Raw genomic sequence first — 27,434 nt, forward strand, 5'->3', positions numbered from 1 at the left:
ACAAACAAATACAGTTAATACAATACAAATGAAACATACAAGTATTGGCAGGATACAGGGTTTCTAGAGGTGAATAGAGCTCATTAGAAAGCCTTCTAGAAAAAATGTGGCAAACTTATGAAGTGGGATAATGAGTAAGTGGGAGGGCTTGAGGAATATATTGTTAGGATAAAATGGTTTGCATATGTGGAAGTCATTTATTTGAAGGAGACCGCAGGATTCAATTGACTGAAGTAGTGACTTCCTGCTGAGGAATAATGGAAAATAAGGCTTTTGACACCATGAAGCTGAGAAAGGTGTCAATTAGTAAAGTGCCTGAAAGTCATACTAAGTTAAGCTTCTTGTGATGGGCAACCACTGCATGCTTTTGTGTAGGGGATCCAAAGAATGAACTGTGCCTGAGAAAAATATTCAGGTTGCTTTTAGTAAAGTGAAATGAGAGTAAGAGCTTAAAACTTCATGGAGAGATTAACTTGTTAAGGTTACACCAGAAAATGAGCTGGTTTTGATAGGAAAAGCCAGGGCTTTTAAAAATTAACTATAGTTGGTTAAGAGGCTGCCTTTGGCATAGGTCATGGTCCCAAGGACCTAGAATCCTGTCCATCATTCAGCTCCCTGTTCTGTGGAGAGCCTGCTTCTCCTCCCCCTTCTTCTGCCTGCTGCTCTGCCTACTTGTGTTCTCTCTCTGTCAAATAAATAAATAAAATCTTTATTTAAAAAAATGAACTATAGGGGTGCCTGAGTGGCTCATTCATTAAGCGGCTTCTAGAATCCTGCGATCCAACCCCAAGCCCGACATCGGGCTCCCTGCTCTATAGGAACCCTGGCTCTCCCTCTCCCACTCCTCCTGCTTGTGTTCCCTCTCTCGCTGTGTCTCTTTCTGTCAAATAAATAAAATCTTTAAAAAATTTAAATTAACTATAATGTTTAGGTTAGTTGGATTTCCAGTGAATGTAGTTAAAGGATAAAGAAAGCCTTGTGGCCTGAGTGCAAGAATATTTAGAATTTATTATCTTGCTCCAGAGCCCCACAGTGTTACTCTCTTGTATTTCTTATGCATCAATTATAATAATGCAAATAATAGAAGGATGGGTCATTTCATTTTTTTCCCCCTCAAAACCAAACTTTTCAGGAGATACAAGATATTTTAAAACAAACTCCTATATATTCTGTTACAATTGTTAATGCATTGTGAGCACATATTGCTGATGATGGCTTTTTGGTACTTAGCAGGTATATATTTCACATTTATGTGGATTAATTAGGCTTATTTAAAAAATTAGTCCTCATAGTCGTACTCCTATAAAACTATACTATGGATGTGGTTGAAAAAATGCACCATTTAAATGACAGTGTTTTCTTTCTTCCCTGCCTAGTCTTTTTTAGGATTGGTGAACTTGTTATCTTATCCTGCTGTTTATGAGCTGGTAGGCAATCAGGATCTTCCTAATAAAGCAGAATATTCTCTTCGTGAAGTCCCAACATGTGTTATTGTAAGTCATTTTTTTAATATCTTTACCTTTTACTTTACCTTTACTTTACTTTACCTTTACTTGAGATTTATAGTACAGTGCAGTTTGACAGAAAAAAGGAACGTTATTTAATGGTGTTTAAAAGCTGATTTGATTTATTTACCCATGGAATATCAGCTCCGAATTATCTGTGCATGGAATTTTTGATCCAGGTCACCTTAAAGTTACAACACCTCTTGGAATACAAAGTTAATGCTTCCCAATCAGGAAAGAAACCTTGCATAAGCAGAAATATGTACATGAATGACTTTTAGGTGGTTTATTAGTCACACCAGTGTTGCTTCTTCATTGGCTAGAATAATTAGGATTAAACTATATACAAGCAGTCCAATGTATTTTCTGCTTGTATTTTAATGAACTACATATTACTGCCCCATGAGGGCAGTATATACATATTTATTTGAGACTTTTTTCATATTCATACTCCTAAATTGGTAACTTGTTTTAATCATTTAGAGGTATTTAGTTCCTCATCTTTGGTAAGTTTATGAATTAAATATACAAAATATGTGTTTATGCATTCATAAAGGATTATTTAATTCTGAATCAAACTCACAAGATAATGTATATTTATGCATTCATAAAGAATTATTTAATTAACACTGAAATTCTGTTAACCATTCTTATTTTCTGGTCACTTTGTCTTGTATGTAATTGTTTTTTCTATAGTTTTGCTCATTTGAATACTTTTAATTCTTGTTAATCTTAAACATTTTAATTTTTTTTAAACTTTCTCTGCTTTGTAAATTTTTTGATAATTTTATGAATGAGATATAAAGATAGGTACTTCTAATGTTGAATTTTTAATTTATATTCTCTTTTCTTTGAAGAGTTTCAATTTTACCTTGTGCTTACTTGCATCTTGGCATTTGTGGTGGACTTCTCTTCCTCTGCCACCTATCATCCAGATTGATCTCTTCCAATAGTGCAGTTTTAGTTGTACACTGACAATTCTGACCTATAATGCTCACCTGACTGTTGAATCTGTACTCAGATTTATACCAGATAATTGACATCTGGAATACTTACGAGCATCTCAGTCTTACCACTTCTACAACTGAATATAATTTTTTTTTCTACAGTTCCATCATCCACACAGTTGAGTAAGCTAGAAACCTGGAAGTCATTGTTGACTTCTCTTTCTATATATGCAGTTAATCACCATGTATAGATTTTTGCCTCCCAAATAACCACATGTTGTTTACTTTTTAAATTTCTATTAAAAACATCTTAGCTCGGACTGTCATTTGTTGTCTAGATTACGTCAGTGAGATCCGAACTGCTTTTTTTCCCAGTTCAACCTGTAATTTATCCTAATGATGATTAATTTTCAGAGTGGTCCTTTAGAAATGAAAACCAGATGCAGTAATTCTATTTAAAATATTTGCTGATCTCTCTTTGCCTCCACGTGTAGCCACATTCCTTTGCATGAGGACAGACAGCTTCTCCTTATTTCTCAAAGCCTTTTTTTTTTTTTGGTCTCTTTTCACCTTTTACTCTCTGACTTCCAGGGTAATCAGACAAGTTTCTTTCTTTCTCTGGTGTCTGGAAGCTATCTAACCTTGCCTTTTGGCTAGATAGTAGTATCTCCTCATTTTTCATGCTTTACTCTTTCTGTGAAGTCATCTCATAGGTCACATTATTGTATAATTACTTTTGCATTTCTCTCTCCTAATGAACTGTAAAATCCATGAGGAGAGGAACTATATTTTATCTTTGGCCAAAAATGTCTCACTAGTTGTTTTGTCTTTCTTTTGAGCTTGGTAGGTTCTCAGTAACTTCATTGTTTTATTAATCATTTGATAGGCCCTAGATGATTTTGGCCCTTCTTAGGCTTTATTCAAAAGAATATAAATTCAGTATCTTTCTGTTTTCTTTGGGAGTCCTGTGGCAGGAACCCTAGGAAGTTAAACTGAGGAACTGTGTGTGTGCATGTGTTTGTACATGTATTTACACAAATTCATGGCTGGGCTTTCTTTTGTGGATACTTTCAAACTTTCATTTAAAATGGTCTAATGAACTCCCATATACCCAACACTAAACTTTAGCTTTGATCAGCATTCTGTCCGTATTCTTCCCTCTATTTCACTCCTCTTATACAGTTTCCTCCCCTTTACTCCTGCATTTTTTTTTTCCTGGAGAATTATTAAAGCATATTTTAGGCATAATGTCAATTTATCTGAATAATTTAGTGTATAAATTTAGTATGCATCTCTAACTAATAAGGACCCCTGGGTTTTGTTTTTGCTTTTGTTTGAATTACCTCATTTTGAATATCTGTGGCTTTAATCCTTTCTGAAATATTAGCTATAATCCCTTAACATTATCTAATATGTGGTCTACATAGAAGTTTCCTTTTTCTTAAGATGTCTTTTTTTTTTTTTAATAGTTGGTCGAGTCATGATCCAAAGAAGGTCCATACGTTTTATTCAGTTATTATGTCTTTTATGTCTTTTTTCTAAAACAGTTCTTTCTTTGTTTCCATGCCATTGATTTATTGGAAAAACTGGGTTATTTGTCCTGGGTTGCATTTATTCAGTGTTTCACTAGGAGATGTGAAATGGTGATTCTAGTTCTGGCATTCTTTTTGTCCTTGACTGGAATTGCTTAATAATGGAAATCCTGAAAAACTTTTTTTCAGAAATGGCAGAATAAATACTTGACTATTTATAAATCCTCAGAGTAGTGAATTGGTCTAATAATCTCCAAAAGTGATGTTTTGTTATTATTATCAGTATGAGCTTCTAATTTGTATATGTATATGTTTCAATCCAGTGTGATTAATCATTACTACTTTTCATAATCAAGGTATTCCTTGGCTATGGAGTCCTTTTCACATGTAATTATTTCTGTTTGATATATTTCTTTCTCATGTAAGGTATTCCAGGCTCATTGTATACATTTTCTGGCTCGGTCCTGGAATCCGCCATCTTCAAAGAATTGTTTCTTTTACTAGGAATTGTTATTTAGAAATTATAACCTAGATGCTAGAAATGTTCCTTGTTGAGGGTTGTCATCATTTCTAGTCATTTCAGTAGACAGCTAAGGAGAGCATTTTTTTTTTAAGAGAAATTCCATGAGCCTATATTGTATTTTTTCTTGTATTTTTCTCTTTCACAGAAAAGCTTGGTGACTAATGACATGAACAAAACTACTCACTTGCTTTTATTGTACAATGTACATATAATAGTTTCAGAATAAAATAAGATTAATGTGTGCATATTGATATTTCATTTCAGTTAGTTTTGTTCTTAGGATGTATGCCACTAGTGATTTACAGTCAAAGTACTGTGTTTTAAAAAGTTACTGGAAGTAAGTAAATCTCATTCTGCCTGGTTATGCCACTAACTTGATAGATTTATTTTAGAATGTTCTAAATTGAGAGGTTGTTTTACCTTTTGTATTAATTTTGTCTTTTCAATTATTACATGATTAATGTTCTTTTAAAATGTGTGACTCCAGGGGTGCCTGGATGGCTCAGTGGGTTAAGCCTCTGCCTTCGGCTCAGGTCATGATTTCAGAGTCCTGGAATTGAGCCCCGCATTGGGCTCTCTGCTCAGCAGGAAGGCTGCTTTCCCACTCTCTCTCTGCCTGCTGCTCTGCCTACTTGTGATCTCTCTTTGTCAGAGAAATAAATAAAAATCTTAAAAAAAAAAAGTGACTCCAGTATGTCACAAAGTATATTCACAGAATGTGCTTGCATATTAATCTCCCTTTGTCCTTTCTCTGTGTATGTATGTTTTGATCTTCAATATAATATCTGCTAGCTCCATGTAGTTATTTAAATTTAAATCAGTGACAACAAAATAAAATTCAAAATTTCTTTCCTTTAAGTACTATCCACATTTCAAGTTTTCAAGTGCCCATTAACCATAGGTGGGCAATGGCTACTATGTTGGATAACACAGACGGATAGTATTTCCGTCATTGCAGAAAGTTCTTTTTTATAACATTCCCTTATAGCTAACACTTTTTGTTAGTTTTTGGTTTATCCTTCAAATATTACTTTACAACTTTCACTTTTAAAAAGTATATATATATTTTTTCCCTCCAGACTTAAGCAAAAGATAGTATGCTTTAAACACTGTCCTGTCTCTGCATTTTCTCTTATTTTTAAAAAATATTTTATTTGTTTGAGAGAGAGAGGGTATGAGGTGGGCAGCATCTCAGGGCTCAGGGATCAGGACCTGAGCTGAAGGCATACTGACTGAGCCACCCAGGCGCCCCTGCATTTTTCTTTTAATTCTGTGTCTTTGAGATTACCGCACACCAGTATATAGAGCTCTGCCCTTAACTCTTTTACAAATGGATGGTATACTGTTGTGTGGATGTGTTGTGTTTTTATTTACCAGTCATCTGTTGGTAGACACTGGATTCTTTAAGGTTTTTGGTATTATAAGTTATGCCAAATTAATAGTTTGGTTTATATTTATTGTACTTACCAGTTTGCCTATATATTTTTTCTACTGTTGTATAACAACTTGCTACAAATTTAGCAAATTAAAACCACCCATTTATGAGCTCACAGTTTTGTATATCAGAAGTCTGGCACTGTGTACCTGGGTTTTCTGCTCAGAGTATTATAAGCCGAAATCAAGATGTTGGGTAGGCTAAGTTTATCAGGAGGCCCTGGGGAAAACTGCATTTCCAAATTAATTCTGGGCAGGATTCAGTTTCTTAGGTTGTAGGACTAAAGTGCCTGGCTTTTTGGGGGCTGTCAGCCAAGAGTTGCTCCTGGGGCTTTGTCCTGTGGCCCCCTCCATTTCAACTGTGAACAACCTTTCTCCTATCAAATCCTTTTCATGCTTTGAATCTCCTCTTCTGTGAGCAGCCCCCCAAAATTCTTTTCTTTTAAATGGCTCTTGCAGTGATATCAGAGCCACTCAGATAATCTCCTATTTTAAAATCAATTAAGGACTTCCGCAAAAATCTCTTCATAGCAATACATGCACTAGTGTTTAAGGCCTGAGAATCTTGAGGTCTCTTACATTCTGCCTACTATAGATAGTATATTTGAGCTAGATTTCTGGAAGTGGGATTGCTGGGTTGAAAGGTAAATTCATATGTAATTTTAGTATATATCGCTAGATTTTTATCCACAGGGAGTAATCGTTCTGCTTTCCCATCAATGAGGTATAATAGTTACTGTTTTCTAACAGTCTCATTAAGTTGTTTATGTGATCAGAGGTGTAGATATCTGACCTGAGGAAAGTGTTAATGTGTGTTTTTCTTGTGAATAGCACATTTTTTTCTTATGCTTTAATGGCCATTGATGACTTCTCAATGGTGTTTCAATTTATTTTTAATAATTTTCTATTTGTTTTCTTTTTCTTAGTTTTGAGGAATTCTTTATATTTTAGGGATGTTAGACCTTAACTTCTCATGATTTCGTATCAGGTATCTACAAAAACTCTAGGTCCTGTAAACAACTCTCAAGTTGCACTTTAGTAAGTTAAAGGTCAATAAAAAAAATATTCTGTTTTCTAATATTTCTGATATGTCTTTTAAACATGAAATCTTTGATTGTTCTCCAGCCCCTTTCACTTAATTTTCAGCTATATAAGTGATGTATTAGGTAAGACCTCTTTAGTTATTGGAGAAACTCAGTTTGAATTAGTTTCAGCAGAAGAGGATATTTATTGACCTGCATTAGAAAATATATTGGCTCTAATAAACATCTGCAGCTTGTGTAGAGTCATGATGTGGGAGGTAACTGGGAAATTTGGATCCCAGTACTGGTGACAAGAGTATTCCATGTTCTTTGCATAACCAAGGAGTATAAACAGTGAATTAACCTAAGGGAGAACTTGCTAATTGTCAGAGCTGACTAAAAGCGAGATAGGCTACCTTGGGATTCTGTGAGTTCCTTATCTTGTTTCTTCTTGGTGGAGATACTGCAGATCAGATCCAAAAACGTATTGGATGGTTGTAGCACATAATCTTTAAGCTCTTTTTCAACCCTGAGAATATGTTTGCAGTATTTAGCATAATGCCTGGCACACAGTAGGTGTGCAGTACATGCTAAATTAAATATTTGTGGACTTCATTGTGCCACAAGAGCAAAGAACAAAACAAAAAACGAGGACAAGTAGAAATAGAACTTCGACGGTAGATTCACATTTGTCTGTCTGTCTGTGTCATCTTGTCCTGTTACTGCCTATCTTGGCTTTATTGAAAGCTATGCATAGTGTAGTGGTTTAGAGTTTGTATTCTGAAGCCAGACTGCCTGGATTAGATTCCCATTTCTGCCTTTTAGAAACTGTGCGACTTCAGACAAGATGAACTTTAATTTTCTGTTAAAAGAGACCAGTAATGTTCCTTTCCCAGGGTTGTTGTAAGAATTAAATGAAATATAAAAGTTCAAGTCACTGTTTGGCAGATAATAAATGCTATAAAATTGCCTGGTATAATTATCATTAGTGTTTTCTTCTCCAGATGGTGTTCTCTATAGGAGAGTACACAGGACTACCTGTTACTTTATACTGACATCTTCACCATTTCCCCTTGTTGTTGTTTTCTAGGGCTGTCATAACAAATGGCCACAAACTGGGTAGATGACAACAACAGAAATTTATTCTCTTATAGTTCGGGAGGCCAGAAGTCTAAAATCAAGGTTTTAATAGGGACACATTCCCTCTAAAGGCTCCAGGGGAGAATTCTTCAGCTTCTGGTTGTTCCAGGCATTTCATGTCTTTTTGCTAACATAACTCCAGTTTCTGCCCTCCATCTTCACAAGATTTTCTCCCTCATCTGTCTTAAATCTCCCTTTGTCTTTCCCTTCTAAGGATACCTGTCACAGTGTCAGGGCCCACTTGGGTTAATCCAGAATGATCTTATCTCAGAATTCTTAATTACCTAGTTCAAACACTCTTTTGCCAAATAGGGTAACAATCATAGGTTCCGGAGATTAGGATGTGGACATATCTTTTGTTGGGGTCACAGTGTAATTCACTAGGTTACCAAACAGGAGAGTGGCCTTTTCCTCTCCTTCCCTCCTATAGACTGAATACCCCCAGAATACATATGTTGAAACCTAATCCCCAATGTGATATTGGGGGTGGGCCTTCACGAAGTGATTAGTACCTTTAAAACATTATAGACTCCAGTTTTGCACAGTGGCAATATCGTAGCCAATGAGGTTTATCCGAGGTGTGGTTATGGATAATTGAAAAAAAAAAATGGACTCTAGAGAAATCTCTTACCCCTTCTGCCATGTGAGGGCACAGTGAAAAGATAACTATCTAAAAACTAGAAAGTGGGTCCTTGCCAGACACAAAATCTGTTGCCTTGATTTTGGACCTCTCAGCATCCAGAACTGTAAGAAATAAAATTTCTGGGGCACCTGGGTGGCTCAGTGGGTTGGGCCTCTGCCTTTGGCTTGGGTCATGATCTCAGGGTCCTGAGATGGAGTCCTGCATCGAGCTCTCTGCTCGGCAGGGAGCCTGCTTCATCTGCTCTCTCTCTGCCTGCCTCTCTGCCTACTTGTGATCTCTCCCTGTCAAATAAATAAATAAAAATCTCTAAAAAAAAAATTAAAATAAAAAGAAAAATAAAATTTCTGTTGTTTATAAGCCACCCAGTCTATCGTACTCTGTTATAGCAGCCAGAATAGATTAAGAGCCCTCTCACTTGAAAAATCTCAAGGAAGAACCTTAAAGGTTGAGTTTTGTTTGAGGATGTTCATGAGCTAACCAGTCACAAGCCACTCCTAGTGGTGCAGGTGAAGGAGTATTGGCATTATAACTGATCTGTCCCTTCTTGCACTTATCCCTTTCTGAAGTGAAAAGAGGTAACACACACATGACCATTGGGACACTTGTAAACAGCAGGCACTCAGGCATGTATGTATTTGTGTGAATGGATATTCCTTTGTTTTCCTAGTTTTGGTTTCATTCTGGCCTACTAGATCGCAGTGTATTTTCTAGTTGGGCAGTATCGTTTAAAAAGAATTTCAGACTTGTTTTTGTTTTTTTGAGTCCCAGGCCTTACTTGCCACTTCGTTGTTAGGAAGATGCTGCTTGATTTAAAAAACTGATTGCCTTATTGACACATGTTGCAGTGCTTAGAAACTGAAGTTCTCCATAAGGCAGGCTTCCCAGGAGTTTCATTTTCTTCCCTAAGTGGTGATCCATCAATGTAATCCTCTTTAAAGAACAAATTATTTACCGTAACATTTGTTCTCTGAAAATGCATTATCATTGATAGATCACTGCAATCTACTCTTCTATTAGCTTGCTGGTAATATATTTTCTACCTTTTTTATTTTTAAAATATCTAGTACTCAGCATTTGGAACTAGAACTTTATAGAGTTCCAAAGTGTCACTCTCTGTCAGAGTCTGAGCTTAGTATCCAGATAGTTGGACAAATTTCAGTCACCTATACTAGTAGTATCCTACTAATGAAGAGAAGTCCAGAGTAATCCTTCCAAAAGCTACGGTCATAGAACTGATGGGCAGATGCTCTTCTCTCAGATAAGAGAAGGACAGTGATACATAATTCTAGATTAATCTGTGAAGATGATGATAAAACAGTGATAATTTCTTAAATTATTTTTAGCAGTAAAAATATCTACCTGTTTGAAGAAACACCTGGCAAACAAGTTTCTCCATATATATGGGGATTACTTAATAGTAATCAGGTGCCTAGACAAGTCAAGGAGAGCTCCATGGCTCTGTCACTGTGCCTAATCAGGACTGTCAAAGGAGAGATTAGGAGAAGGAAGAGAGTGGATATATTATTGAGAATCTGAATGTGAAGCTGGGAATACGAATGAATTACTTAGTTCAGGTTCTATCATAAAGTTTGAGAGAGGAGTGTCCAGCTAGAAGCAAACAAAATGACAGATTTTCAGATGGCAATCTTTTTATCCTTCATGTTAAGCAGTTTATATAATGTTTGCTGATTATAAACTTTTGTGCTAGTATTTACACATTTTTACAGGCTATCTGTATAACAATAATAAATGCATGCATTCCTAAGTGTTAGGTATAAACTTTTATTATACAAGTTGGCACAAAATCTAGTTTTTACTGTTTTTGATTTATGTTTTTTGAAAGCTTATTTCCTCAGCCTTGTAAAGTCATTTCCATGCTTCTTATTTATTTGATGATATGACATTTGTACTATCATCCATGTAGACCTCTGTAGATATTTACTCCCTGGCAAAACCTGCCTTTTTACCTATTGTTTACAGAAATGTCTTCATTAGAACTCCTGGGGTGTAGCAAGTTTCTTGGTCAAGAAAATGAACAATGAGAGAGACAAGTATACATCTATGAATAACTTTCTTAGGCCTAAACCCAAAGATCTACACACAACGGGGCATTCTAAAAAGAAAGACTTTTAGAGAGCGCTCAGAATTGCATAGTAGGGTTACATTGTCAGGGTTTGGGATGGCTGGTGGCACCTGGGTCCTCAGGTTCTCCCTGCACTTGCATCATGATTTTTAAGCCTGGCTACACATTGTAACAACTTGAGAATCTTTTAAAGGTTATTAGTGTCAAAATCACACCCCCAAGGATATTGACTAAATTGGTCTGGGGTAGAGAGAGCTTGGGCATTAGTCATGTGTATATGTAAATATAATTTTCTTTTTGAAGTTCTCTAGGTGATTCCAGTGTTCAACCAGGGTTGGAAACCACTGATTTACATGAGCAGAGACTGTCAACAAGTTTCAGCTACTAGATAAAACTATTCAAATCCACTGTTCATGCTTCACATTTGTAGATTTCATATTTGTTTTTCAAAGTAGTTTACATTGTTTTTTTACAGTTTGGTCAGTATTTAGCTGGTTGTATAAGTTGCTCACACAGTACCAGAATGAGGTAGAAATTAGTGATTTTCCACTTTGGCTAAACATGAGATGACTTGTTTCACAAACTTTAACAAATCTTGATGCTCAGACACACCAAGAACAATTAATTCAGAATCTCTAATGGTGAGACTTGGGCATTGGTAATTTTTTTTTTAACTGCTCCTTAAGTGATCAAATATAAAGCCAAGTTTGAGAACCATAGATCTTAATCTTTCTTGAGTTGGTTTTTTTTTTTTTAAATGGTTTCGGTCAACCACAGTCTCACTCTAAGTCTTTCTTTTTCAGGATATTATAGATAGACTTATAATTTTGAATTCAGAAGCTAAGATTCGTTCTTTATTCAACTATGAACAATCACACATCTTTGGTCTAAGGTAAGGCACTAAATTTTATTTGAGGTACATTTTCTATCTTAACCGCAGAAACGGATAAGCATATGTTCTATATACTTTCAAAAAGTATTTAAAATGAGCTAATTTTTAAAGCATGTTTAAAGGTAAATGATAACTTTGTAGACAAAATAAATATAGGTATTAGGTTTTTATATAATCGCTTTGTCTACCTTTAGGTTCTATATTAGTACCATGTCTTCCACATTTGTTTGATTTATATTACAAATGCCTCTTTAAAAACAGGCATTTTTTTCAGACTCTTCAGTTTACTCAGGAGTCAACTGGGGCGTCCCTGTGTTGATATTTGATGGGACTCCTTCTGTAATAGAGACTCGAGAGAGGCCTGAAAATGCATGATCTGTCTGGAGGCTCAAATTATGCTCCTTGATGTTAACCATTACTCCTTAACCTCAGTTTTTCCAATCTTTAAAACTTTTTCGTCATATATAGACCTATAATTTGTTTTCCTACCTATAAATTACCACTTTTAAAACTAGCTGAATTAAAGCCATTTTCCATTTTCATAGGTTTGTGATTTTTTTTTCTTTCCACTAGCGGAATAACCTTTTCAGCCAACAGGGGGGGCGTCAGTGAGAATGCTCTACCTAAGAGATAAAGCAGTCACTTTTCTAAAATTAGAATCTCTGGTGATGGTAGTATATATTATAGATCTTAAACTTAAAAAAATTTTTTTTTTTTATCTTTAATAGCTGAGTTTCATTTTTGGACCTTTTTATTCAAAGAAGGTAGAAAAACTATAGCTTGTCCTCTATTTCAAATGTATTTTCACATTAAACTTGTCATATATAGCATCAGATACATCATATAGGAAGCAATGATGAAAAATACTAGGAAAAATCTACTCAGTAGAACTTCTGCATAGCAAGTATATTTCTGAGTTTTGTAGTTATAAAATATAGATTCTGGCTTCTTTTTAACTGATATAGTGAGTGATTTTTTTTTTTTTAATAAAGAACAATGTTTTTTCCCTAGTATTTTTGTTAAAAAAATAATCATGGGATTTTAAGTCATGTAAAAAGCCATCCAAGAAGTAAAATACCTCTGGGAATAAAATATATTAATTTACATAGCATGTGCTTTTTTCAAATGTAGTGCAGTATCCAAATGGAGTCATTCTGTTCTAACAGGAGAAAATTTGCCATGGCATTGTCTGTATGTGTAATAATGTTGTGTAGTATGGTGGTTAGATTAGCAACATGGATTCTGGAGTCAAGACTTGCTTACTCTCTATTAGTTGTGTGAGTTGGGATCTCAGTTATCATCTGTAAAATGGAAGAAAATTGTATTATTTTCCTCATAGAACTATTATGAGAATTGCGTAAGAAAAACTAGGACTTATTGACAGTGCCTGGCATGTAGCAAGCACTATAAAAATGCTCATAATAGATGTAGTAGCAGTATTACTTCATGTGTTTCTTTATATCTTCTTGCTTTTTATGATTTTTGTGTTTAACTAGGAAGTAAATTTTGTCTTCATTCTTTCAGTACCCCAGTAGTCTTCAATATGCCACCAAGTAATTTGCTATGTTTACAGTATCAGCAATAAGAGAGAGAAAAAGGCCAAACTTTTCTGAAGTTTTCTGAAGAAAAGTTTGTATTTTATTTTTTGTGGGTTTTTAGCAAGTTTTTCTTTGATATATGTTTGTTTCATTATATTTCAAAATTCATACTCATAATATTCAGTTATATTTTTAAATCATACTTTTGAGGTTAGATAATTTACTGTCTTCTACTAATTTTAGTCCAGTGTTGGTCATTGGGGCCCAATAGTGATAATTTATATCATGCCTTTGTATTCTATAAATCTTATGATTCTCTGTTTTGAATTCTTACCTCTATCATTTTCTTTAGTTTCTACAATGGTTTTGTTTCTAATTGTACCTTTATTATACTGTTCCCTTCAGTAGTTCATCTCATGAATGTTTTTGCCTTGTATACTTATCATTGCTTGTTCCATTCACTTCTTTCCCCTCTGAATAACAGTAAGTTTAGTACAGTTTCTGTAAGTTTGCCACAGCACTTAGATGAGGCTAATGCAGGGCTCAGTGAAATGTAGATTTTCACTTTTTAATAGTATCACATTCTCTGTAAATTTCAAATTTTTATTTGTTCAGATCCTAAAAATCTTGTATCGTAAATGACTAATATATAAGAAGGTTGCTCCTCTGATTAGCCCTCCTATCCTCTTTGTTTCTGCTTCTAGCCTGTCCTTTTCTAATTTTGGTATCTGGGTGCAGACGTGTCTTCACGTTTCATCTTACAGTGAAGCACACTCAAAAAGAAATTTCTCTTGACCTCCCGTCTCTGAAGACACTGTCCTGTTTCTCGTCCTCTCACTATACCAAGTAATCTGTATAAACTGTCCCCACTTGCTCACATCTCTTTACTTCTCAATCCACTTATCTTTGACATTGACTTTATAGCTTGGTCAGAATTATACATCCTGCTCAGATTGCCTGTAGCCTCTATCCTGATGAATGTAAGAGATTCTTCTCTTTTTAATTCTCCTCTGACTGTAACTATCAGCATTTGACATAGTAGATCATTTCTTTCTGTGTTAAAGAGTTCTCTTTGCTTCTATAGCTGCTATTTTTTCTCTTTTGCATTCTCTTAGCAATCTCTGCAATATGGAATAATTGGGACTTTGTCCAAGTTGCACTTTTTTCCTCTTTGTTCCGCTCCAAGTTCATTCACTTACATCTTTGCCTTTAAGTATCCTTTATGGCAGTAGGTGCCCCATAGTTTATATCCCTAACCTTAATCATTATTTGGAGCTTCCAGGTTCAGATATGCAACTCTTTCTTGATGTCTCAATTCATACATTTCTCAGACATCTTAACATGTCTAAAACTGAACTTTTGGGTCTCATCCCTCAAAACAAACAAAATAAAATAAATCTGTTTCCATCTCATTAAGTGGCCCAACCAGTTATTCAGTAGCTCAGTCTTGAAAGTTGTCTTAACTTTTTTGGTTTGCTTTTCAAACAGTGATTTGTCTTTATTATAAAGAAATTAACCAACACAGGAAACTAAATTATAACACATTAAGTGACATTCTTCTTAACTCTGAAAGTAACATTATTTTTAAAAGTTTTAATTCCAGTGTAGTTAACATACAGCATTATGTATTAGTTTCAGGTGTACGAAACAGTGATTCAGCAGTTCTGTACTTAGTGATCAGCAAGTAAGTGTATTCTTAATTACCTGCACCTATCTGAAAGTAACATTATTAACATTGAGGAGAAATATTCTGGACATCTTTCTGTGCATGTACAGACAGCAGAATAGATATGTGGAGATTGTTTTATAAAAATGGAATCATAATAGAGCTTCCATTTTAAATTCTAACTGGATTTTATAGGAAAGAAAAACTAGTGAGACCAAAGAAATTGCTGAATTTCAAGTAACTGTTTTTTTTTTTTTCACTCCAGGGGTAATTATTTCCCCAGAGACTCCTCTAAGTTTAAGAAAAAAAGGTTATGTAAAACATTTTAAGTGGTTTGAACATAATATTTCACTTTTATACAGTATTGATTGACTCTCTACTGTGAGAGATGAAGACATTAATGCTCTCATTGGCCTCCCATCTTCCCTGTGTCCACCTGTGTTGAAGGATGGTCTTCTATCGTTTCCTAACCTGCCTTCTTAAGTCCTCCATCTTTCTTACCTCTCTACCCAGGAGGGAGATTAAACTAATGTAGGTTGCTTAGTGTAGTGACATAAGATACGCAGCACTTCTTTAATATGGCTGCAGATTAATATTTATAATTTGTTAGTTTACTCTCCTCTACTTCATTTACTCTGCCAATATTTATTGAACGCTTGTTATGCTCTGTGTTAGATGTAGGCGATGTAATGATGAGTAAATAAGTTGTGCTCGTTCTCTTTAACCTTACTACCTAATGAGGAATCAGATGGTAAGGTAATAAAAAAGTGAGGTAATTAATGCAGAAAAGAAACACATCCTTATAAAACTCCCCACCTTCCCATTTTAAATAACTGGGAGTTCCATACTTCCTTTTGTGGCTTTTAGGGAGTTCCATAATATATCTACACCTTTCCTATGTTCATTATTTTCTACCTTTCCTCATCCTGAACTAATGCTTAATAGGTTAGACTTCTTATCTCCTCAATCACAGTGTTTATTATTGCCTATATACCTATATTTTTATCTTAAATATTGCATTAACTTTTGTTATCTTCTAAAAACTTGACTCATCCTTCAAGGCAAAGGTTGCTTTATGAATTACTTCCTCCATGACTTATGATAGCATACTTTTATCTTGTCTTTTTTTTCTGTGTCCTTTGCCTTTATAGTCATTTCCACAGATTTGGTATTTATTTCTCATCCTGATAAAACTTAAACTTACTAAGGGAATATCATTTTCTTTGACTTTCCTGTCTACCACATTGCTAGGTATTTTCTGGTTATTTGGTTAACATTTATTTGCTAAATCTGTTGGTTTTTTAATTTGTTTAAGAAAGCAGCTGTACATTTATTGAAAATTTTGGGTGCAAATTATTTTCTTGAACATTTCTTTTACAGACAAAAATTAAGGCATCTTCAGGTTCTGATCCTCTATAATATCTTCTTTTCCAAAGTTGAGGCTTAATAGAGATATATAATTGATATATATCAGTTTCAGGTTACAGCATGATTCAATTTTTGTGTATATATTGTTAAATGGTCACCACATAAGTCTAGTTAATATCTGTCACCATACATAGTTAAGAACTATTTTTCTTGTAATGAGAACTTTTAAGATTTACTCTCTTAGCAACTTGCAAATATGCAATGCAGTATTAACTACAGTCATCATGCTATACATTACATCTCCATGACTGATTTATTTTTTAACTGGAAGTTTGTTTTTGACTCTCTTCACAGATTTCCCCCACCACCCACTCCCCTCTCTGGCAATTACCAGTATATTCTCTGTATTTATGAGTTTGGTTGTTTTGGAATTCCACATGTTAAATCATATAATACTTCTTTCTTTACCTTATTTCACTGAGTATAATGCCCTCAAGGTCTATCCATGTTGTTGCTAATGGCCAGATGTCAATTTTTTAATGGCTAAATAGTATTCCATAATATATATACTACATTTTCTTTAGCCATTCATCCATTGGTGGACATTTAGGTTGTTTGCATATGTTAGCTATTGTACATTATGCTTTAGTGAACATGGATGCATAAATCTTTTCCAAATTCATATTTTTGTTTTCAGATCAATACCCAGAAGTGAAGTTGCTGGATCATGTGGTAGTTCTATTTTAATTTTTTTGATGAACCATAGTGTTTTCCCCAGTGACTGCACCAGTTTACATTCCCACCAACAGTACTGCCATTCTGATAGGTGTGAGGTGATGCTATTGTGGTTTTGATTTGCATTTCCCTGATAGCATCTATGCATGTAGCTATTGGCCATCTATATGTCGTCTTTGGAAAAATGTCTATTCATATCCTTTGCCCACTTTTTGAATTAGATTTAAAAAATTTTTTTTGGTGTTATGTAAACTCTTTAAATATTTTGAATATTATAAACTCCTTATGAGATACGATTTGCAAATATTTTCTCTCATTTAGTAGGTGGATTTTTCATTTTGTTGATGATTTCTTTTGCTCTGCAAGTTTTTGAGTTTGATATACTTCCATCTGTTTATTTGCTTTTGTTGCCTTTGCTTTTAATGTCATATACCCTGGAAAATTTTGATCATGCTCTGATGGCTTACTAACTTAAGCTCTTCTTAACCGTCTTTAGGTTAGAAGACTCATGCCTTCATTTTTGCAGTATAAAAACTGTATTTCATGGAGAAAGATTTATATCATTCAGTATTAATATTTTATATGAAACTACAAATTAGGTTTTAATTAGGGACTCTAGAATTGCTCATTTCTAGCAACTTAAATCTTATGTAGTAATTCTTCATTAAATATACACATTAAAATTTAATATGGTTAAAGAAATGTTAATATAGTTCTCCTATAACTTATTCATTCTTTATTTGAAACTCTAATGTGACATGTTGTTAGTTTTCTTAAAAAACAAAAAACAAAAAGCTCTGAAATCTTTATTTATAGAACACCTTTTAAAATGTATCACTTGCTATTTCAGTTATTTTATATTTACGCACAACAGTAAATTATATACACAATATAACAGGGTTTTTTGTTTGTTTTTGATTTTTAGATTATTTATTAATTTGAGAGAGAGAGAGAAAGCAGGGCAAGGGAGAACAGGAATCGGGAGTGAGGGGCAGAGAGAGAGGGAGAAGCAGGCTCCCTGCTGAGCAAGAAGCTCAATGTGGGACTTGATCCCAGGACCGTGGGATCATGACCTGAGCTGAAGGCAGACGCCTCACTAATTGAGTCACCAGGTGCCCCCCCCACTATAACAGTTTTATGTACGATTACCTTCTTTGTAAAAAAATCTGACCTATAAGATGACTTTAAGATGAAAAGTAAAAAGTAATTTTCAGTTTAGAACCAGTGTGGTTATTTTAGCAAACATAGATAGATAGGTGTTAATATTCTGTCACAGCAAATCACAAAATTATTTATTCCCAGTGACCCAGATGCTAACTAGACTTAAATTTGATTAACATCGGTAATACACAGTTTTAAAATGATCTCTTGTAGTCTTTTTTAGTATCAGAAATTAGATACAATCTGACTATAAAACCATGCACATTTTGGATTTTATATACACATGTATTTGTACACATAAATACATACATAATATTTAATTTAATTTGAAGAAAACAGATGATCTATTACTAATTAGCATCAGTAATAGATTGAAAATTCTTATTTAATCAAAGAATTCCTATTTTTATAGAATAATTAGAAAATAATGGGAACAGAACAATAGTTGTTAGTCTTTTTCTTAGAAATAATTACCGTTATCCTCTTCATGCTAAAATTTTTAATTTTTTTTTTTTGCTGGATGTATTTTTTTTAAGTAGGAGTTTTATTGTTTTAACACTCCTTTTTAATTTAATTTTAAATCATCCTGTCATACCTATAAATGTTCATGTATAGCATAATTTTAAAGGCTTGAATAATATTCTAGTATATTGATGAATCTTAATTTTCTGTGTTTAAACATGTAGGTTATTTTTTAAAATTATTGTACATTTTTTATAAATATAAAATATAAAAATTATTGTAAATTTTTTATAAATATCTCCATGCCCATATTATCTTTACAGTAAAACTTTAGAATTGGACTTGCTATGTTAAAAACTTAGGCACATTTTCAAAACTCTTTTCATGACTCCTTTTACTTTACCTCTCTGTTCCATTTTATATTCCACTCACTATTGACTCCTTTTCCTTTTATTAACTTGTTTATTCAAAAAATATTTATTGAGTTCCAGTTAAGTGCTGTAGTGCTGTCTGCTGTCTTTTTTTTTTTCTTAAGGTTTTATTTATTTATTTTAGAGAGAGGGAACGTCCATGAACAGGGAGGATTGAGGGGGAGGGAGAGGGAGAGAGAGACAATCTCCAGCAGACTCCATGCTGAATGCAGAGCATGACAACGGGGCTTGATCCTAGCACCCTGACATCATGACACGAGCCAAAATTGAGTTGGATGCTTAATGGACTGAGCTACCCAGGAGCCCCTATCTTGGGGATTCTGTGACTTTGTTCTCTTTTTATTTTTGGATTCTCTTTTCTCCTTTGTTTTCGCTAATTCTTTGTCCTCTTCCTCTATTTATCCTTTCAGTTAAATTCTCTTCTGGTATATGTCTTCAGTACATTGACCTTTTTCTCTCTGCAGTGGCTTCAGTTATCCCTTCTTTACTAACTATAATCCTGTATCTATGTATCACTCCCTAAGCTTTCCCTTGATCATATGTCCAGATTTATTGAATGTTAGGTGTGCATAACATGCAAGGTCAGCCTATCCAAAAATTATATTCTATACTTGCAGAAGTCCAAACTAACTTCTAGTTTCAGGAGATCCCATAGCACTTTCTGAAATAGAGATGAATTTGGTACCTAGAGCAAGTGATTAGGCTCTTTATAGCCTCTGCCCATATAAGTTTATCGGCAAACTGATATTCCCCTTTACTCCTCTCCAGATATGGTTGTATATGCATCAGAAACTTTATTCTCCAGACTTGAAGGTATAGTTATTGTGTGTGTAATCCATGTCTTATTCCTGGTTTTGGTCAACAAGTAGGGAATTACGCATTGCATTTCTGCTAGCTAATTTGTATGTGGTGATCAGAAGCAAATCTTTTGTGTTTGATTTTTTATTGTTTGTGTGTATCTTAGCCAATGCATTTCATTTCAGAGTTAATGAACTTGTGGAATTTATCATAATGCATACATTATGTTAGTAGAAATGAAATGTGTTGATTCCAAGGAAGAAATCCTAGGAAAAAGTGGTAGGATAGAGAGAAAGGGCTTGTGACTTCAGGCATGAGGTAAACAGAGTACATGGTTCAAATTTCTTCAAGTGGAGATGATAGCTAAGACTAAACTTCATAGAACCATTCTAGGTACCTTGGACAGTGCCCACTTGGTCATATTAATGATGTAATATTTGAAAGTGACATACTACAAAGTATGTGTTAATTAAGAACACAGAATTATTCATGTGGTGAGACTTGGTTTGGATTATTAGCAAATTCCTGGAGGAATCTGTCATGTTCAAGATACATTCGAAAACAAGCAAATGGATTAGTCTTATCACCATGAGATCATGACTTGAGATGAAATCAAGAGTCAGATGCTTAAGTGACTGAGCCACCCAGGGCCCCCACAATACATTGCTATCTATTAAGAATGGTGACCAATTTGATTCTTAATGTTTAGCACAAAATCTTAGAAGTCTTAGAAGTCAGGTGACTTGATTAACAGTCTTTGCCTTGACGTTCTGAGTATACTTTGATTTTTTTCTCCCTCCCCGATAAGAATAGCTCCATTTTTGTAGGTAAGTAAATGTAGGTTTCCTGTTGTTAAGCCTAAATCCTTCGCCCAGGAGGAATTTTATTTCAGGTTTCTTATATAAGCAAGATAAGATCATTTGGGATGCCAAATTGGCATTTAAAACTTTTTAACCCAAAACATTTTTCTGTATGACAAAAATCAAATCATACTGAGTTTCATTACATTAGAGATAAAATTTAATAAGGTAAAAGAAGTTAAAAAAACAATTTAGAGCTTAGAAAACAAATATATTTGTTTTTGTTTTATCTGTTTGAACAAAAGTGAAGGACTAAGGGTCCAGATTCTGTGTGACTTAAATTTACTTTGCACTTGCAGCACAGAATCTATATTTATCTTTCTTGGCAGAGCAGCTTGAAAAGATACTAGTTTATGGTTTCTGTCACATCTACCAAACACTATTTTTTATTTATTTTTATTAAAGTAATAAAGGTATAGGGTGCCTGGTTGGCTCAGTCAGTTAAATTTCTGCCTTCAGCTCAGGTCATGATCTTTGGGTCCTGGGATTGAGTCTCCCATCAGGCTCTCTCTTCCTCCCCCTTGCTCGTTCCCTCTCTCTAGTAGATGAATAGAATCTTTAAATAAAATAAAGTAGTAAAATTATACAGTTTAAAAAGCCAAATAATATGGGGAAAGCATTTAAGAATGAAGAGTAATACTCTCCCCATCCATCTCTACTCCCAAGTCCCGTCCTCAGAGGTTGTCACTTTTGTCTCCTTGAATTGGTTTTTCCTGTCATTTATCTCCAGATTTTTGAGTCACATGTTTATACTGTGTTTTGACTTTTAAATATTTTATTTATTTATTTGTCAGAGAGCACAAGCAGGCAGAGTGGCAGGCAGAGGCAGAGAGAGAAGCAGGCTTGCTGCTCAGTGAGGAGCCAGCTGTAGGACTCGATCCCAGGGTCCTGGGATCATGACCTGGGACAAAGTCAGCAGCTTAACCGACTGAACCATCAAGCCATCTCTTTGTTTTGATTTTTAAACTTGAGATTTTATTTTGTCTTTAGAGATTTAGAAGCTTAGGATTTAGATGTCCTCTGCTCTCCCTCTCTCCCTGCTCTATAGTTTTATCACAAACCTGATTAAGTCACTATTAAAAGCTTACATTTTTATGTCGGTATAAATATTATTTCTTCATAGGCCAAATAGTATACTATGACTATATTTCATTTTTACTAGTAGTTTATTTTTCCTGAAGTTAATAATTAGATGATTTTACACTTGCTTCATTTTTTATATATCTACTAATGTATGCCTAGACTATCATTAAAAAATATACTCCTGCCTCTATCACAGCACAGCCTAGTACTTACCTAGTTCTCATTATGTCCTCGGTACTGATACTGGTTTCACATTTAAATACTTAATTTCAGAACAGCCCTGTGAAATAGGTACTCTTATCTCCCATTTTTACAAATGACTCAACTGAGCTATAGAAAAGTTAAGCCATTTGCTTAAGGTGACACAGCAAGTAATTAGTGAAACTGGTATTGAACCCAGATAGTCTGGTTCCAGAGAATGTAATACCTGACCCATACAAAGTAGTGCTTTATAACATAAATGTCAAGATGCCTTACAGTCATTATTTTCCAGTTATGCTTTTATAGTCCCAAAGTTTTCACATTCTTGAGGGCAGGGACCATGTCCTGTTCATGTTTGTGGAAACATACAATAAGCTAAAGGACATCAGGTAACAACGTATCAGCTTTATTCCTTGTATCACATCCCTTTGCTTCATTTTGTACCGGAGGATCTTTTGTGTCAGCCCTCCGAAATTTCCCTTCATCATTCAGGGACCGCTTTTAATTTCTCTTCTGAGCTGGATCCTCTTTTACATAGGATCCAGTTTCCTGTTTCTTAGTTTACTCCTTGTTTTGATAGAGGCATTTTCTTAGTAAGAAAGGATGGTGTGGAAGTTTTTCAAGACTGGTAAGGGATGGAAACTTCCATAATATAACTGGAAGAGTTATAAAACAAATGGGGAGTTGTAAATGATTGAGTGAGCTGGAAAAACTAAAGCCCAAGGTGACAAGGGGAGGCCCATAAGCAACTTTTTTTGTCACAACATTTTAGAAGTATTAGGAATCAGAGGAACCAAAGTCGATATAGATGGAAGTAGAGCAATAGGTGAAAGTCCAAGACTTTCAATAGTCGTATTGAAATTAAAAGATCCAGATATGCCCTCACATTCCTTCTGCTCCTACCCCATTCTTTCCTTCTTTTAGTAGAACACTGGAGGTTTACCTTCTGGAAATCATGAGTCAGAGGCAGTTAGTGTGGCTGAGAGAAAAGGGTATTGGCGCTGAAAAGGGTTAACTGTTACTCTCTGCCAGTTCAAGATCTATTATTCTACTATACCTGTCTTATTCCAGTTATCTCTATTCTATTATTCCTCTGCTCCCCAAATTTGTTTCTTAACATTAATAAGACATCTTTCTTCCATTTGCCTACTTTTCCAAGTAGTGTCTAGTGGTAATATATCTCAAGATGTTTCTGTAAAATATAACAATGTCAAGTATTTACAGCATTGCTTACTGTGTGTCAGGTATGATTCTAAGCACTTTAAATATTTCATCATTTAAACCTCAGAGCGCTGAAGCTCCAAACAATAGTGATAGCAGTAAGCGCTCTTTACTTGTGCAAAATAATTTCCCTCCCACAAACAAAAATGCCCTCACCATCTTCCCTGACAGGGAGATCTAGAGTCTTTTCAATGTTAGCATAAATCTCTAGGTGATTTTCATTCTTTGTTAATTCAATTACAGTCACTTATTCATATCCTTTCGCCTGTAGACTAAATGACAAGTCAACATCCTTTGTAAAATAGGAGGTAAACGAAATCAAGAACAGGAAATTGGTTAATACCTAAGTGTTTGCTTAAACCAGAGCAAGGTTGAAAATATGGTTAGCTACTATAATCCTCATCTCTACAAGTGGATATAAGGCTCTGGTTGATATTTATAACTTCTTTACCCAATTACTTCATTCTGTTTCCCCTTGATACCCAACCGGCCCCAGCTGCTTAGGATTTTTAATATAGTAGGACATTCCAGAGCTTGCTTGTGGTTCTTGAACCCTTAATGGTATTATCTATATGGAGCTGCATAGTCTAACTTAACTTTTATTACTAGGTTTGGCGATTAGGTAGTACAGAGTATTCACTGGCCACTACACTTGACTTTCCTGTGTCTTTATTAGACAGTAGTGGGGTTTGTTTGTTTATTTTTATGATCATGGTCAATCCCTCTAGGCTACAAAGGTACTTTATTTTGCTTATTGGCCCAGGGTTTTGAGGAGCCTCAGAAGGTTAGAGGAATGTTTTGGTAGAAGTATAGAAGTATTCTTTTTTGGAATAATATCTGAAAACTACAGTGCTCCACCCCCATGCTGCATCCTGCAGAATTGAGGGGTGAGAAAACCATAGAAAATGATCATTTCTATGTCTACCCCTTAGCTCCTAGACCCATATTATAGTTATGAGAGAAACAGCACCATATATTGTTTGGTAGTTCAGAGTATCTTGTAGGACAGCACTTCAGTATTATAGGGTATTATGTCCTAGTTGAGGCCATACTGAGTTTTCAGCATGCCATTCCACCACTATTCAAGATGAGCTACTTCAGGGAGGGAAGGGTACATTATAAAACTAGTGAATATTGTGGATGTTTACTCAATGCTTCTTTTGTTGTTAAATTGGTTTCTTGGTCGGAAGTCATGTTTATGAATTCCATGACTTTCAGTAAAGCATCAGTAAGTTGGTGAGATCATATTTGGTAGAGAACCATGGTGGTGATGGATGTCAAATTTCATATAAGGTGGAAGAAGACATTTAATGTATTTAACCTGCCACAAGGTAGCTGGTTGATCTCTCCAAATTGTGTGCTACATTTTGGGTCCAGTGTTGGTCTCTCTCTACTGCAATTTGGGCACTCAGTGGAATCTAGCTAGATCGTCTGTGATGAGACAATTCATGTCATTCAAATCATGGATGATTCCCTATGAAGGTTTAGCTGTTGTTCTAAATTAAGTCATGACATTCATAAAACAATACTTTTTTTTTTTTTTAGATTTATTTATTTGACAGAGAGAAATCACAAGTAGGCAGAGAGAGAGAGAGGAGGAAGCAGGCTCCCTGCTGAGCAGAGAACCCGATGCGGGACTCGATCCCAGGACCCTGAGATCATGACCTGAGCCGAAGGCAGCGGCTTAACCACTGAGCCACCCAGGCGCCCCATAAAACAATACTTTTGACCAAGAAACAACAAAAGAAGCACTGAGCAAACATCCACAATATTCACTAGTTTTATAATGTACCCTTCCCTCCCTGAAGTAGGGAAAACTCAGTCTGGCATCATGTGGGAGGGACATGGTACCTTGCAATACTGAGGTGCTGTCTTACAGGGTACTCTGAACCAACAGCAAATATATGGTGGTTTTTTTAGGCATTGGGCATTATATTATTTTCTAAAACAATGTTTTATATGCGTATAACTCCTCCACCAAGTGCAAGTCATATTTATAAGAAGATTAAACTGGCCCTGAGAACATAAGTGTTGTATGAATATGTGGCGCACGCATTCAGGACACTACCTATGAGTCCTGGGAAGCTTTCTCTAACTAGATGACCAGGGAGGATGAAAGAACTAAATCAGTACTGCATATGTTACTACCTGCTAGAATTGGCCTACTATAGTTTAATAGCTTTTCAGAGGAGAAATTTGAAGTAGCAGATCTGCTTATTTATTTTGTCTAGGAGATTTGACTTTAGATATTGATTTATAAACTTATGAAACAGGCCTAATGGCTGTTCTGGATTGTCAGGGCCTCAGGGTAAAAAAAAAAAAAAAAAAAAGAAAAAGAAAAAGAAAAGATTGGAAGATTCGTTTAAGAAGACTGAAGTTGTAGAAATAGAAGTTGTATGTAGATGGTCTTCTTAGAATATATCCAGACTAAGGTATTTTTGACTCATGTCAATGCCCTTGAAGGGGATCTCTCCTATAAATGAGGTGAAATAATTCCTTTTGTTGATGGGTCAGCCTCTTATAACTACGCTAGTGCTTACTTAAATGGGCTTATGAACCAAGTAGCCATGATGGATGAGGCTGGAGATTATCTTCATCAAACAAGAATATTATTTTAAAAAGAGAACTTAAATTTACTTTGAAATCATGGGAGACCTTGTGTAAATCTTGTATTGCCTGTTGCCAGAAGCTTTATGTAGTATCTTATCAACCCTTGAGACTTGGGCCAACACTGAATGCTAGATTAAATGCTCAAGTGATAGATTTTCCTGACTTGAAGGCTGCCTGAGTTTTAGATCTTATTTTAGCCTTTGGGTCATGTAAAGTTTATAGGTAAGGGTTACTTGATAAGTAGTTCAGAACAGCACACTCAAATGTCATAGATCTTGCTTCCAAAATTCAGAGGCTAAAATCATGCATTATGTTACTTTCTTAGTGGTAAATAATATAAAATATAATAATACACTATGCACATTGTGTGTGATCTAGGCCATTAGAACTCAAACTTCATGGAGTTGGCACACCTCTCAATGTGTTTTATATTTTTAATGGCTTTTTATTTTTCTAATGTTTTATTTAAATTACGTTTAGCTAACATACAGTACAATGCTGATTTCAGGAGTAGAATTCAGTGATTCATCTCTTACATACAATACCCATTGCTCATCATATCAAGTGCCCTCTTTAACACCCATCACCCATCCAGCCTATCCCCCACCCAACTTTCTCTATCACCTCTTAGTTTGTTTTCTGTCTTTAAGAGTTTCTTATGCTTGGGGTGCCTGGGTGGTTCAGTGGTTAAGCATCTGACTCTTAGTTTCAGTTCAGGTCATGATTTCAGGGTGGTAGGGTTAGGCCCTGGTCGGGCCCTGGGTGGTACCCTGGATGGAGTTCCAAGCCCACGTTCATCATGGAGTCTGCTCGAGATTCCCTTTTTCTCCCCCACTCCCTCTGCACCTTAATCCACTCACGCATGCCCCCACGACCACAAATAAATGAATGAACGAGTGAATGAATGGATGATTGAATAAAATGAAATCTTTAAAAAAGAAAGAATCTCTTATGGTTTGTTTTCTCCCCTTTCTCTCTCTTTCCCTCTCTCTTTTTTATCCCCTCCCACATGTTCATCTGTTTTGCAAACCTCTCAATTTGCATGGATCTTTATTCTCTAGTACACCATTTTTTGTTTTTGTTTTTTAATTTCTTTTCAGAGTAACAGAATTCATTGTTTTTTGCACACACCCAGTGCTCCATGCAATATGTGCCCTCCTTAATACCCACCACCTGGTTCCCCCAACCTCCCACCCCTCCACCCCTTCAAAACCCTCAGATTATTTTTCAGAGTCCATAGTCTCTCATGGTTCACCTCCCCTTCCAATTTTCCTCAACTCCCTTCTCCTCTCCATCTCCCTATGTCCTCCTTGTTATTTATTATGCTCCACAAATAAGTGAAACCATATGATAATTGACGCTCTCTGCTTGACTCTTCTAGTCCTGTCCATGTTGATACAAAAGTTGGGTATTCATCCTTTCTGATGGAGGCATAATACTCCATAGTGTATATGGACCACATCTTCCTTATCCATTCATCTGTTGAAGGGCATCTTGGTTCTTTCCACAGTTTGGCGAATGTGGCCATTGCTGCTATTGGGGTACAGATGGCCCTTCTTTTCACTACATCTGTATCTTT

The 27,434-nt window shown here is 35.2% G+C and overlaps 1 protein-coding gene across 2 annotated transcripts in view; it reads left to right on the forward strand.

Moving 5' to 3' along the window:
• TBC1D32 (TBC1 domain family member 32) overlaps positions 1 to 27,434 on the forward strand; it is a 247,479-nt gene that overhangs the window by 101,902 nt on the left and 118,143 nt on the right. For both annotated transcript variants that reach the window (XM_045066413.1, XM_045066412.1), the window contains exons 22-23: positions 1,377 to 1,493; positions 11,633 to 11,721. In XM_045066413.1, the coding sequence (XP_044922348.1) occupies positions 1,377 to 1,493; positions 11,633 to 11,721 (206 nt within the window). The remainder of the gene's footprint in view (positions 1 to 1,376; positions 1,494 to 11,632; positions 11,722 to 27,434) is intronic.

Source organism: Mustela putorius, unplaced genomic scaffold (genome assembly GCF_011764305.1).
Source record: "Mustela putorius furo isolate JIRA1106 unplaced genomic scaffold, ASM1176430v1.1 tig00003863_pilon_pilon_pilon, whole genome shotgun sequence".
Classification (NCBI taxonomy): domain Eukaryota; kingdom Metazoa; phylum Chordata; class Mammalia; order Carnivora; family Mustelidae; genus Mustela; species Mustela putorius.